This window comes from Gymnogyps californianus, chromosome 8, assembly GCF_018139145.2.
Source record: "Gymnogyps californianus isolate 813 chromosome 8, ASM1813914v2, whole genome shotgun sequence".
NCBI classification, from domain to species: Eukaryota; Metazoa; Chordata; class Aves; order Accipitriformes; family Cathartidae; genus Gymnogyps; species Gymnogyps californianus.
In genome coordinates, this window is record NC_059478.1 from 8,662,807 (window position 1) to 8,677,734 (window position 14,928).

Sequence of the window (14,928 nt, forward strand, 5' to 3'; positions counted from 1 at the left end):
ATGTAAGCACTGCGAGGAAAGTGCTTGTCTGGGAAGCGTTGATGGCTCAAATTGCCAGACTCGTTATACTTGAGAATCAACTTTGACTAGTGTTTACAATCATTTTTATCTCTACTTGTTTAAATATGAAGGCTGCTTGGTCCCTTAAATAAAGCAAGCACGATGCAAGCAGCATGCAAAATGTTGCAGAGTATCAATTGCTGAAAACTACTTATAACATTTAATGGGAAAATTAATTAAAAGAAAGGAGAAATATATAATGGACTTTTCATTATAATTATCAGTATTATGTTTAGGCATCTATTTGAAGTATTAGAAAAAGCGGAGTTATAAAAATGTCCTGCCTTAACTTGCTTCATTGGGAATTCAGCCTGGGATAAAGACTAGATGCCTGAGGCATTTACCAATATTTGGCATGTGCTATATTTGGGCACCCTAGTCTGTAATATGATTTTTGCCATTTTCTTTCTAATCGGAACACTGTTTAAATTACAGAGGGATCCTCAGGACAAATGAGACTTTTTTTTGCATCAATTCTGTATTACTTTCTTTAAAAATATTAACTGCATCCTCATTCCAATATTTCCCCAAGTTCATTCTTTGATTGAAACTTTTCCTTCTGGTAAGGAAATGGGTGGTAGGAAAGTGGGATGGTGATGGAAGCTGGCATGGTGGGGGAAAAAAGGTGCTGGAGAAATGAGGCCATGGTCTTTCCTTCCCCATTGAACTGTGTGTATCGTTGATATAGTGAGTGCTGCTATACTGTCTGACTACAGCTGTTTAGGAGACAATAGCTGAGTGTACTTGGCCTGTACTATGCTCAATATTTGCACTGAGAGGAATCCATTTATCTTCTTCCCTGCATCTTTTATCTCCCTTTTTTTTTTTAGTGATAAAAATCCCTCTAGCAATATGGTAGGTATCAGAAAAAGTGAGGAAAGTTATTTTATCAGTCAGTGAAAACTAGAATCTTAGGCTGTTGCATGAAAATGTCACCCCTGTGCAGTCAGAACAGCAAACGATAGTAGGAATTCTTGGGAAAGATTAAACCAAAAAGCATCTCTATGCTGCTGAGAAAGTCCACAAAATGTTTGCAATGGTTAAGTTCTGTTTCTGCCCATCTTGAGGTATGTAACAATGGTGGTGGTGGGAATAATGGGTAGGGAGCAGTTTCTTTTGGTGTTCACTCTTGGATACTGTAGGAGACAGATGGGAAGAGCATCCCAGGTGTTTGCTTCCAGGCCTATGTGCTGGGAAGGCAAAACAACTGGAGAAACTATGCCTTGATTAGGAAGTGGTTAAATTCTTTTGCTTTTTCCACTTTCTTGAGCTTCCTTATTACATAGACAAAACTGCAGAGGGGATAGTTGCGTGAAAGACTTTGATTATTTGTTCTTGCAGCAATTAAAAAAAACCAACAAACCTACAGTTTCTCATACTATTTTGCTATGTTTCCTATGCAGTGGGTTTTCTATCATGGTTATACTGTACCTTACATGTGCTGCCCAGCAGTCTACCAGGGAGTGGGATTTGGGGAAAACTTCCGATTGGAGACTCTGCACTTAGGAGACAGCATGAGTATAAGCCGAACAGGTAGAAATTGCAATACAGAAATATCACATCAATTAAGTCTGAACTGAGCTGAAGACCTCTTCTCAAATTCCCAGCTTGTACAAGCAAATACTACTATTAAACATTTATAAAAAGCCTGATAGAGCTATCTATATATAACCAGAAAGAAAGCATAGGAAGCTGTAGTTGAAATAATGGTGTATTACTTTTATATTCTACTTGATGTGTACAAAGTCTTTGGCGAAGCACATCACTTGCCACTTTTTCCATCTGTTTCTTCATAGTGTTTTGTCTGTGTAGAGTCTTTCCTTAGTCTAATACCACAAAATGGTTCTGGGGCTAACAGCATTTTTGTACAGAAGATATTGAAAATGTGCTAAGTAAGCATATGAAAACTGTGTATCCCAAGTTCTTTCACTTTCACTTGCCCTTCTTTTAAGAGGATGATTAAATTATATTCCAAGGCTGTATGTTATTGTCTTTAAAAAAATATTGATAACTTGCTCATTCTTGTAGAATCTTTGGCTGCATGAATGTAAAAACATCCATTTAAAGTGTCTATTTCTGTGAGTTACACAAGATAGTAATGAAGTTTTTTGTCATCAGCCAATTGCCTGCTTTGATGAAAACAGTTAGTTGGGAACTGCTTACATCCTTCTGTATTTCCTTTGAGATTTTCTGGGAGCGAGAAAGCACTGTCATAATCCTGAAGCAGAATCCATCTGTTTCTTGCCATTGAGGAAGCTAAATTTTGAGTTGACTTCAACAGAAGACCCTTTCTCAGAACTGAACAATAAGGTATACTTATGCTTGGTATACCTGAGATCGAAAGGCTTAATACAACACTTCCTTGTCTTGTGAGTAGGATACTGTGATTGAGATACATGCAGATTGACTTGTTTTGGAGCATGCACTTGGATCTCTTATCCAGTAATTTTTATTTGGCTGCAGCTATACCATGCTTTTGAAGGTTACCAGTGTAATTAGGAGTTCAATCATTTCAAGAGAAGGATTGACCCTCCAAGAACAGAACTGCTAGAAGGAGTAATTCTACTGCAATGTCAACGCAGAATTTGTGGTCTGATGTATGCTCCTGAACGTCTGTCTAGAGTGATCCCAAGAGTTGTCCTGTCAAAGACACCCTTTCAGAGTTGTCCTGAAGAAAATGAGGGAGATGCATTCCAAATTCAGTATCCCGTGTCTCCTTTGAATGCATCCTTTTCTTGAAACAGATTTCCTGTGTCAATTCACAAGAGCATGTATTTCTGATTCAGAAGGGTTTGAAACGGGATCCACTGAGTGAGTGCTGTTCGGTGGCTTCCCCATGTGACTTGAAAACTCTTGAGTTGATGTGATGTTCAGGTATGCCTACATTTTCATTCAAAGTCAAAGTTGAGTTCTTACATAGTTGTGAATTCCAGGGTGATTTTTTTTTTTTTTTTTAAATATCTTTAAATGCTTCTACTGTTTTGCATATCATGAGGGGAAGTCCTGAAAAATTTTAAAACATAACACTTTCCAACTGCTGAGATGCAGTTGAGAAGACCTCAGGACATGGCAGTGGCAGATGACTGTTTGAATCAGTCATATGCTTTCTGAGAATTGAAGGCTTTAATTTACTTTTTGCATTTTTATTTGTGCTTGAGGAGCATGTAACTTCAAGAGGAAGATCAAATATTATGAATTTCTACTGTTCTGTTTCTTATGTGGAAGTGCCATTAGAAAAGTGTGGGAGGAATAGACAGAGAAAATCAGTTTTAAGGTGTGCATAGTGTTGAGAAGATACTGGAGAAAGTGGAAGCGCCTTTATATTTGACTACATGAGGTAGGGAGCTTAAAGGAGGGGGCTCTGGGTACATCTTGATGTGGATAGAAAGCATCTTTCTTAAGGGAAGCAAGCCTTCTTTGTGTACCTAGCCAAGAGCTGTGAGTGACATCTTAATGTACTAGCCTTCTTAAAGTACTGTGTGGTACCAAAGTAGAAATAACATCAAAGAAATGTTTTTCTGCATACGTAGGACGTTTTATCCCCAAACACCTCCTGTTAAGCCTACAGTAACATGGAACTGTGGCAGTTTTGGCAAGCAAGTGACAGAGACCATAGGTACCACACATCAGTGCTGAGATGTGTTGCTGGAACACAAGCAGCTGGAAACACTTCTCCCAAATGCATCATGCACTAATTCCCTTTTCTGTCCCATCTCCCTCACCTCCCAGCAGCACTTGTATGTTCAGAGTTTTGAAAAAGAGTAAATAGTGTGGAAGTTCTCCTCTAACTCCAGAAAATGCGATTTATCTTCCCTATCATCAATTAATAAAGGCTTAATATTTGAGGATGTTTGAGGCGTCCCTGTGCTGTCTACCAAGCCAACTTTTGCATTGTGGACCTTGAAATATTCCGTGCATTCCTGGATTTCTTCTGTTATTTCCTCTTTATAAATGTTTGCTGTTTCGAAAATGACCACAAACATTTGCTCTGATACATCACGTATTATAAAACTCTTTCAAGCTCAGTGGGTAGAATGAAAGATGTCAAATCTAGGGAGAGGATAGATAAAGGACAGATGTTCGCACCAGCTCGAATGTACAGTGCTTAGTATTTTAATCCGTTGGTCCCTGTGGGATAGACAAGTTGGTAATATCTCCCTTTTATAGATGGGGAAAATATGATGAGGTAAATAAGAGGATATACTTAAGATGTGCATATATAAATAACTCAAAGCCAAAAGATTTCATTTAGGCCAAACTACTAGAAAAAGTTACAAATGTTCAGGGTTGTTTTTGTGGATGAGGATAACTACATCAGACAACATTAAGAATTTATAGCGTAAATATGCTTCAGGCACAAATCAATTAATAACTGGCAAAGAACCTAGCAAAGCACTTTCTCTGTGAAGGGATTATTCTGAAATTATGCATGACTACATTTCAGGCACCTTTCTTTTGTACCTTCTGGTATCAGTCACTGTCAGAAAATAGGAAACTCATCATATCTGGTCTATTGATTGCCCACAGCCACAGGTACTTAGTGCAAAACCTCTTTTTATCCGGTACATTGTGGTACCTTCTGAAAACCTTCAATTTTCCTGGTATACTAGTTTGTAATAAAGGCGTTTGCTGTATGTCATGCTCTGTGCTGATCCCCAGGCAGCTGTAGGAGAGGAGGATATTGCTAGGTCCAGATGACTTATGGCAGTTGTTGGCTCAGAGCTCGCGCCATGGTCCTCAATCACAAAGAAAATCTGTGGTGTGAGGTTGGCATTCATCACCAGTTTACTAAAATGTTGCTTAATACCCTAAATTAACCATGTCTCCAAGGCAAATGACTTTACATTGTGGATAGTAGAATATTTCAGCTGCTGGTAATGCTTTGTGCTTGCATGAAGCTTTTGCATTCATACATTTCTAAAACTGTCATAACATAATGACTCTAGATAGTCCCCTTGGGAGCTTTTGTCAAGAAAACTGCAGCTTTTTCCCCCCACAATCTAGAAATCTAGTGGAAATTAGAAAAAAACCAGGACAGTTCTCTACCAGTGGAAGTTCTGCAAATTTCCTGCTTAGGTCTCAAGGAAATACGATTCTTGTACAAGGTTCATCAAGCAGTATTTTAAGGTGTTTATCAGTATCTGATGTTGGACTTCCTTGTAATTCCTGGGGAGAGTATGAGCTCTGTGGCTGTTCATCTGCTGACATAACTGCCCGTGGTAGTCTGTGCCTGGGGAAAGAAGACTTGTTTTTCAGTCCAGGCTGAGGGTAGAACAGCCTCCAGTTCATGAGCAGAAAGGCACCTGAGCATGCATTTTGTTGAAGGATGATTTTTTTGGGCAGTGTCTGTCTGGAAGGTAGAGGATGATTTCTGATGCTGTTTGGAGAACCATTGTCACAGCACTTTTTGAGGCCCATCATTGGATGCTTTGCTTTCTTACATAAAAAGACTTGGGTAGGGTGGTTTGAAAATGTTCAACTTTGAACTTGTGGTCTGTATTCAGGAGGAGAACCTCTTTAGTTCCATCACTGATTGCCAGCAAAATGTGTATTATTGACTCCTCCAAGTCTGTAGGATTGATAAGGATTGTCTCCACAAAGTCTTCATTTGGGTTTTCTTGAGGACAGTTTTCAGGTAGCTGTTCTTGTCCTAGACGAGATTTAACAGAAGCAATCTGGGAAACTTGCCTACACCAGCAGAAAAAAATCAGCTTTTGGATGCAGCTCTCTGAAGGTGTACCTGTAGTCTCGGGATAACTTTCAGAAGTTCTGTTTTCTCAGTCTTTGTTCTCTTGTCTGACAACTTCATTCTTTGATTTCTAAGATAGGTTGACTTCTATTTGCAGGAAAAAGGAAGAGGGGAATTCTTTAGGAATCTAGAGAGCTTTGGCGAGGAACTATCAGACTGTCAAATGGAAACCCGTTGCTTAAGACTGTTCCTCTGATCAAAGCAAGCTTTATGCTTACGGGGACCTTTTACTTTGTTCTTTCTATGTGTGTCCATTGTGTCCCTGTAAAAATGATTTTTATGTTTGTCCAGTTCCTCAGTGACACACTCTTCAATTTTATTACATTTTCTGGTGCTTCCCATTTCTATGAAGATACTGACTTTAGCTTTACAATTATTTTCCTAGACTGTGCCTTGAGGCTGCTGCATATAGAAAATGTTAAGCTAATCTGTTTGTCTAGAATATCACCATGCTGCTGGTTTGTCTGGAAAACATTGTCGTGGCTTTATGCAGACAGCTGTTACCAGCATGGATGTTGAAGAGCATGGGCCCGGCTTTGAGCAGGAGGTTGGACTAGAGGCCTCCAGAAGTTCACCCTAAATTAATTTAGCTTATGTAATAAAGAGAAAACTTGACCCTAAGAACGTCTCTTTTACTTTTTAAATGGTGTGAAGGTTTGAGTTAGAAAAGGAATTCTTGGCCAGTTCGTAAAGCTCATGCTAATTGCCTAAGTTGCTAATTCCCATGTTCTTGTGGGCTATCAGCAAGTTCACAGCTGTAGCTGAACAAAAGAAAGGAGCAGTGCTATTCTGAGGGAATTTATTTCATACATCCCATTGAAAGGATCCTGTAATCCATTTACTCCAGAAATGTGGACAGAAGTTAATGGATGGTTTTACTGAAGTGGGGCCACGTAAAGAGACAAATTGTGTGTACTTCTAGACATGCGTCCCCATGCTCTGAAAGTCTACTTCTTGTATGTGTTTTCCCTTAAACATACCTCTTATGTTCCTTAATATCTCCTGGCAGTGGTGTTTTTCATTAGGGGCTGGTTGGTTGGTCTAGTTAGCTTCTCCCTTTTTTACCCCCTTGATGTTCTTTGCTACCTGTCCCCTGACATTTGCACGTGTGCCTGGGGTTTGTTTCCTTTTTGTCTCAAAGGGGGATAAATGTGTAGTGCTTGTGTACCTAGAGCTTCTCACCTTTAGAAAGTGCAAATGTACAGGTTGCCCATGGCTGATGATTAGTCAGAAGTGATGACATACCATAATTAAAAGATGTATTGGGTAATTCTGCAGAGTTTTGAGTTGAGCTCTTGGCCTTTTTAACTTTTAAAGAAAATCTCCTGTGTCACTCAGTCTTCAAAAGTGAGGACTATCAACAAAAAAGTCTTCCTTCAAATTCTTTGAATTGGTTCAGCTGTTGAGGAAATACGATGGAGAAGGTGCATTACTATACCTGTTATTGTCCAGTTGGTGAATATTATCATGGAGAAGAAACGCAAACTGGTATGTCAGATCTTCCTCTGCAGGGGAAAAAAACCAAAGAAGAGTTGTGGGAGGAACAGTGCATGAATTTGTATTGAAGTGAATAGGAATGAAAAGTTTGTCCTTCTAAATAGTGGGTTGTCATCTCTTTTACATTTTTGAAAAGCTGTGTACATAGTCATTTGATGCCCGCAATTGTTTTCAGTGGATATTTTCCTGTTGGAAAAGGATTTTGTGGTAGCTGCTCAGTGAAAGGAAAACTTCATTGTTTGTTAGTAAGTGCTAAAGTTTTTACAGGTATATTACTTTACTCCCAGGTAAAATAGTCCTTATTTTCTTTTTATTCTAACTTTTTTCTTTTTTCTTTTCTTTTTAAAGAAACGATTGAAAGCAGCAGAAGCAGAAAGCAAGCTAAAACAAGTGTATATACCCAACTAGTAAGTATCTTCCTGTATTGTTTTGTTTTCTGTTTCATTGTAGAGGGTCTGGTGTAGCAGTTTCCATGGCCTGCCGGTATTATGTATTTGCTTTAATTACATAATGAGAGACGTAGTTGAACAAACAAGCCGTAGAACTATTAAATTAGGTCACCAATATAACGAACCTTCCGCTGATGCTTGAATAGGCTTGAATTCCTTTGTATTTTAGCTGAGTTAATGCTAACCACCCTGATGCTAATAAACAACTAGGAGCCCTGTGGAAGAAAACATGCGATAGCTTTAGTAGTTCAAAGCTGGCTAGAACAAAGCCACAGTCCTCCCGGTATGCTTATGCTGCTGCTTATGAGTGTGTAAAAGACAAAGGTGTTCCGCACACTGACCTTCCACTTCTGGAACACAGGGTATTTCCTCCATGGGCAGCCGAGGGCTTTCCCTTCAGGGCTTTCCTGGTGGTTAGGATGCTGTGCTGTCATGTTGTTCATTTCCTTCATCCTGTATAATGTTCCCATCCTTAAGCAACTGTTAATTCTCTTCTCATTTTTATTTTTATACGGACTGGGAGTTGGGGACTACGTAGCAGGTCAGCATGGTTGTGAACAAAAGGGTAGCTAATTAACTGCTCAATAATATATCTGTTTCTCTTAATTTTTGTCATCAGTGGATCACCAATGCATGGTTGTTTGCTAACGTCATTATATATATATACATTTATATATATAAAATATATTAAAATTGATATGTAATTATATAGAAATATGTATAAATTCTTAGCAAAATGTGTTTCTTCTATTGCATTTCTTCTGCATAACCCAGGCAACAGTTGTTGTAATGTGGAACTTTAAATCTCCTCTGTCCTTTCTCTTTTCAACTTTCACTCCCAGATACATTCCCATGTGTAGTATCCCCAATAACTCCTTTACTCTTTTATGCTATCTCCTTTCAAATATTTGTGAACTTCTACCATGTGTTCTGTTACTTAAGGCAAAACTAAGTTTTACATATTTAGCTTGCAAGACAGTCCCTTATTTCTTATGAAAATAGAGGATCCTCAATTTTTTTTTTTTTTTTTTGCTTTGAAATATGTCGATATCTCTCAGGTGAATTTACTAAAAATTAGGTGTAATATTCAGAGTGAAGCTAAATAGATTTCTTGTCAAGCAATTTTTCAGCAGTATTGCTTTTGTGGATGGTGTTACTCTGCAGAGGGACACTGGACATCAAATTAAACATGAATTCACAATGTGATAAGCTTGTAAAGCAAAAGCAAATGTAATTTAGACTGCAGATGCAAAGGGATATTGCAGACGAGAGAGCTTGGTAGTCTTGCTGTTGCTCTTGGATTATAATGTGTGGAGGTAGGGCTTTGTATCTGAAAGGTTATGGTGCTCATTTGATAATGGCTGTCTGGAGTGGTATCTTATCCCTCAACACTATCTCAGCAAGATAATTCTTGTTGCTGTCTAGAGAATATAATCAAATCAGCAAGTTACCCGTCTACTTCAGGAAAAGACTTCTGTCTCTACCTGTATGGTTGCTATCTCTGGCTTTGATTTCCAGTCATGGTTGATTTTGTGAGTGTTATACCTTAACTTACATATTGTTTAATTGATAAAATGAGTGTCAAATTTTCCTCCTCCTTCAGTATCCTTTCATGTGTATCAGGAAAAGTAGCAGTTGTGTACATGACTTATTTAATCCCACATGAATGCTTCTGCTGCTTTTTTGCTATTAATACCTCCAAATGCGGCAACAATTAAGTATTTCTAAGATTTTTTTATTATCTCTACACAAGTTTCAGTACTGGCACATAGGGAATGTATTGCATCTACATTATCTTGTGACCTAGAAGAAGATGATATTCTTGGCTTGTAATAGCAATACATGGTGTAGGGATCTAAATATCAATGTTATTGATTTGTCCTTATCATGTTACTGAGCCCATTCCTGTTTCGAGGCTTGAACCATAATGATCCACTTGTCACCTCGAAAATAAATTACTTGATGTAGGCTGTCACAAGAGCTATGCAGAAGCGTATCAGCTGATTGAGTGAAACCTATTCTAACAATAACTGGTGTAAAATTGTTTGCAAAGAGAGACCCCGGAGGATATCAGACTCAAACAATTTTATCTTTTTTTTTTTTTTTTGTCTCTGGCTGTCTTCCACTGATAGGACTCTCGTTTGTTCCTGTGATGTTAATAGGAAAATCTAGCGAGAAGGGAGGAAAATAATAAGAAAAACAATAGAAGCAGTCTTCAAAGGTTATTTCTCATGTCACGTACATATTACACAGTGAAAAATAACAGCTCTACGTGAAGCTTTAGAGTTGATATTTTTTTAACTTGAGACTGTGCCCCAAATTTATAATGTGGGTAACTGAAGCATGGAGAGTCATACAGGTAATTGATGTGAGGTTATCAAGTCCTAAACCAACATCCTAGATATTGGAAAAACATTTCTCTCCTAGATATTGGACAAACATTTCTGTGTCTCTTCCAAGAACAACCCTGGTTTTGGGACAGACATCTGTAGCTGATGTGACTGAACCCAATGTTTGTATGCATGGCTTTGTAATGCATCCCTCATGTGCTTTCCTGGTGAAAGAAAAAGTATAAAATCAGTTGAATTCTGCATTCAGGAAATCCTGAAACAAATCTTTTAGTTGTTTTCTATAGCAATTTCTCTGTCAGTGGGAGTGGTGTTAAATAAAGCAGCAGCAGAAGCCTGAATGCACAATGAGATTCCATGTTCTCACACGCTTCATCCTGCCTTCCACCAGCGTGGATGTGGGGCTCGGAGACCTATCTTGTTGCAGATGTAGTCTCAGTCTCTTTCTCCTTCTAGTGTGCACCCAAACATACCCTTCAGGCTGTTGTGGAAGTCATAGTCTGGTTTTACTAATCTTACGGGCATCATATGTACTAGTTAGTTACTTCTTTTTGATGACGGTCTGGTTGTGTAGGTGGTGCTTTTTGGGATTAGGACATCTGCAAATCATGAAGGCTGAGACATACAATTCTGTGTGGCTTTTCTCTCTTTTGCTTTGATCTAAGTGATATCAGAAGGGGTAAGAACAGAAAGGGAAGAATGAAGCGCTCCGTACAATCTCCAGTCTCCAAAATGTATTGATGTAAAATGTAAATTTTAAATGTACATCTGTAAATGTAAATTAATACATTCTACTTACAGTATTTTATCTGAGAATCTCAAAGCACTTTGACAAGCTGCAAATGCTGCCTCGCAAAGACTTGTAAAGTAGGGAAATAATATTCTCCCTACCCTGCCTCTTTTTTTAAGTGAATAGGGAAACTGGAGGAATAGGTCAAAGCTTTGGAAGGCTACAAGGGGCAACTGTTTAACAAGCTGAAGATAATTCCTTTGTCTGTTTCTTGGTTGTCCTCTGCCTGAGGAGCAAGACTTTTTCCTTCCCTGTTTAATTGTGCAGAGGTACATTGCAGCCTGGAAAACTTAAAGGTGTAACGCTGTTCTTTTGTAGCTGTGCTAGTTAAAATGGCCATCTTCAACATTTTGTTGGAGAAAGCGTCTCATTTTCAAAAGCATTGTTTAGCAGTCATTAGACCTCTTCTTAGGAGTGGTTGTTTACAGTAGCCTGGAGAGTTGTGATGAGAGCTCACCCCTCTGTTGTCTGGGTAAGGAATCCAGACACGTGCATTAGATGCCTAGAGGTAGATGGCATAAATGTTCCTTATAAAGGATTTAAATTTGTTCTTATTTCTTAATTGTTCTGTTGCATCTAGCCACCATTATGGTTTCTTCAATAACAGGAAACATTCACTGATGGTGTTAAGTTTATAGTTATTTTTAACAACTAAAATTTTATCACTGTGCTGTGGGTCAAATGCTAGCCAGTCATATAGTGAAGGGATTTCAGTGTTCTGCGTGGCTCAGGGCTGTCTTCAGGTTGCGTTTTTTTGTGCAGGGGCTTTGGTCCATGATGGCTGGCTTCCAGAGCCGTCTTTCTGCATGTGCTTTATCACCTTGATCTCTTCAGTTGAGACTGATCTCCTGCAGAATACAGCCCAGAAATCTGCACTTTGTGATCCCTGTTCTAGCATAACTGACTGCTCCATCGCAACTGAAACCTATTTAAAAGACTTCCATTCTTGATGTAAGAACTGGAAATGATAGTTTACTGCACTATCAGTATTCTCACTACCTTATTTGCATCTTTCACTTCAGCTTTATTAATTGCTTAATGATTCATCCAGTTATTCATCTGATTCTCTTGTTAATAGCTGTAGCAGGCTTTGGTGATATCAAACAAGTTTAATTAACATAGCATCAACAATTAAGAGCTTTTTGCTTCTCATATGGTGAAGATATTAGCTGCCTAAATTTTATTGTTACTGCCACTGTGAAACTTGACCTTAGCTTTGGAGCAGCATGCTTTCTGGTGCTTGTTGCAGCTACACTAATTGTAGTGTTCCAAAATCCTGAGGTGAAGTTATCACCAAAACTACAGCATGTTATTCCTGGTGATCAGCGTGATTTGGTGAATCAGCTTTCACCTGTGCATCCCTTTTGCTTGTGTTTGAAATACAAGTTTGATAAGGGTTGTAGAGAGGACAACGGAGTCAGGCCATCACCCTTCTTTCTGCATGAGATCTCAGTACTTTGGACATGCATGCCAGTGCATGCAGTCTTGTTCTCAACTTACCGTTTACAACCAGACACATCAGGGCTTCCCGGCGTGCTGCTGAAAAAAAACAAAACCTTTTTGTGTGCTTTACTAATGGATTTCAGACTCCTTTACTGCCTTTTTTGGAGGATAAATCAACATATGGAAGGGAAGCAACGTGCCTGATGTTGGGCCGTAAGACCTTAGTATTCTTTACTTCAGTCTTTTGCTCTATCTGTTGAGCAACGCTGCTTGTAACAGTGCGCATCTGTGAGGACCGTTTGTTTTGCAGCATCTTGGTAATGTTTGCACACGGAGTTTGCTAGTGAATCATTGGCAAAAGTTCTTTTGCAGCAGGTTACTATAGTGACATCCCAGAGCAAAATGCTGGGTAGCGTGAATGTACTCTCTTTCAACTTTCCCTTTGTTAAATGTGTCTGCAGTTCTCCTGCCATCTGTGGTGTCAAAACTTTGTGCCATTCTGATAAGTACCCTGAAACACTTTAACCTTTGTAAGAGCCAGGAGAATTTAATAAGCAAAAGGAGATGAAAACCTGATCAGGCTTGTTAATATAAATGCCTTTATTTTTTTTTTCCTCTTCTCTGTTTCTTTTGGGCTGTGTATGGGCTGCTCGGTGTACTGAAGGAGCAAACTATTTACAGTGTTTTTGTGCCACTTAGCCTCCTAAGCTTTCTCTTCTGCACAAAGGCCCTGAACTTTACAGCGAGGAGCACCATCAGAATGCTATCAGAAGTTTTTCCTGGACTGGGCAAATACTCTCTCACCTCCTTATGCAACGTATGTGTGGTTCTTGTAGGTCATTCACAGCAGAATCTATTTTGTCTCTGTAGAAATGGAGCTTTACTGAGCTCTCGATCTCAGTGCCTGGTCAGACATTTTCAGATGAGGAGAAGGATGACCACCTGGCTTCCAGGGCAGTGTAAGCTTTCCAGTGGCGTTGGGGTTTGTTCTGGAGTTGGGACGGACAGTTGTCTTCAGAATTCAGTCACTTGGAACTCCTTTGCTTTCAGGGGTCATTGCTGAGAACGTGAAACCTGATATTGATGCTGCATTAGAAAGAAATTATTTTGGCCATGTTCCCACAATGCTGTTTTTGCAGCACTGGCCAGGGTGAAAAGTACGAAGTATTCTGGGTCACTGAAATCACTGTGACTCCTGTGCCAGTGCGCAACTGATGTGTAAGAAAATGTGTTTTCAGAAAGCCATTTTAAGATATTTCTGCTTGAGTAAGTGGATTCCAAATCATGGGTTTATTAGTTGGAAATAAAAGGAATAAGCCCACTCCCTTCAGTCTTCAGGTAAGAGAATATGAGGGAAATGTAATCAGCACTACAATTTGGGCTTATGTTCAGAAGTTGGCACCAAAGGCTGCCTGCTTTTTGTTACTTCTATAAGGTGAGCTCCTAACAGCAGCTGGGAGTCCTTGCGTGTTTGATAAGCTCCTTGTGTATTCTTGTCTGAAACTTCTTGTGTGACTTCTCCCATCTTCCTCCATTCCCCAGAAGTCCTGTCCCTGCAATATCGATTCTCTGTCCTTCTTGTTGCCTCCTATGCCAAAGGTTTTTTGAATGCCTCATTTTCCCCCTCAGAGACCTCTTCCTCTGCAGAGATTTTGTACTATTCCATACTGCTCCCTGTGCCAAGGTTTTGTTTGCCCTTCCGTTCTCAGCTCCTGCCAGTAGCTTTCCCCCCGCTCCCCGAGTCAACATTTTTAAGAGAGTATAGGGATGAGCTGAGGTGATTCAGATGTTATATTAGAATGTATTAGTGACAGCCATCGATGCATTTCTTGCTCTACGGATGTTAGGCTTTCAGACTTTTTTCATTTAGTAGAAACTGAAATGCTTTCTATTAGAAGCACAGACCATAGTTTAAGACTTGTCAGAAGGCTCATATTCATGAAAATCTCTGTGTATATGCTATGTCCAAAGATTTTGTTCAATGTGTTGGGTGCACGGGGTTGCCCTTTCTCTGCCTACCTCTCCTGCTGCATCCCCCAGCCTTCTTTTTGGAGATTTAAGTAAAATATCCCTCATGTTGAGGACTGAGAGAGATCTGTAGGTGAGATCTTTTTGTCACCTGGATTAGAATGTCTGGGATAGTGAGTAAGATACCTACCTGGCCTCACTGGTTTATTGTTTTTAAATGTTTTTGGACTCTTAAAAGTGGCATCTAACTATTATTATAGTTATTTTTATTATCGGTGTTATTTAAATATTATCAGAGACAGTGTGTTCATGGAAGTCAGATTGCTGGTAAGTACAGCTTGTTCTGGAAGCCACACGATGAATGAAATTTAAATCTTCAAACGTTTTGGGCCATACTTTTGAAAGTCAAGTAGGAAATTGCATGCCTCAATTAATGTTTGTCCTCCTTTTTGCTTTGTGTTTTAAGTAACAAGCCAAACCCCAACCAGATCAATGTAAATAATGTCAAACCAGGAGTGGTAAATGGTACTGGAGTACAGGCACAGAACACGGGAGCAGGACGGGCCTGTGAAAGCTGTTATAGTAAGTGACATGCCAGTATGGCAGTTGTGCATAGAAAGCGTG

The 14,928-nt window shown here is 39.3% G+C and overlaps 1 protein-coding gene across 2 annotated transcripts in view; it reads left to right on the forward strand.

The window, feature by feature from the left end:
- The window catches only part of MTA1 (metastasis associated 1), an 85,603-nt gene that overhangs the window by 44,718 nt on the left and 25,957 nt on the right, over window positions 1–14,928 (forward strand). For both annotated transcript variants that reach the window (XM_050900878.1, XM_050900879.1), the window contains exons 11-12: window positions 7,655–7,713; window positions 14,771–14,886. In XM_050900878.1, coding sequence (XP_050756835.1) covers window positions 7,655–7,713; window positions 14,771–14,886 — 175 coding nt within the window. The remainder of the gene's footprint in view (window positions 1–7,654; window positions 7,714–14,770; window positions 14,887–14,928) is intronic.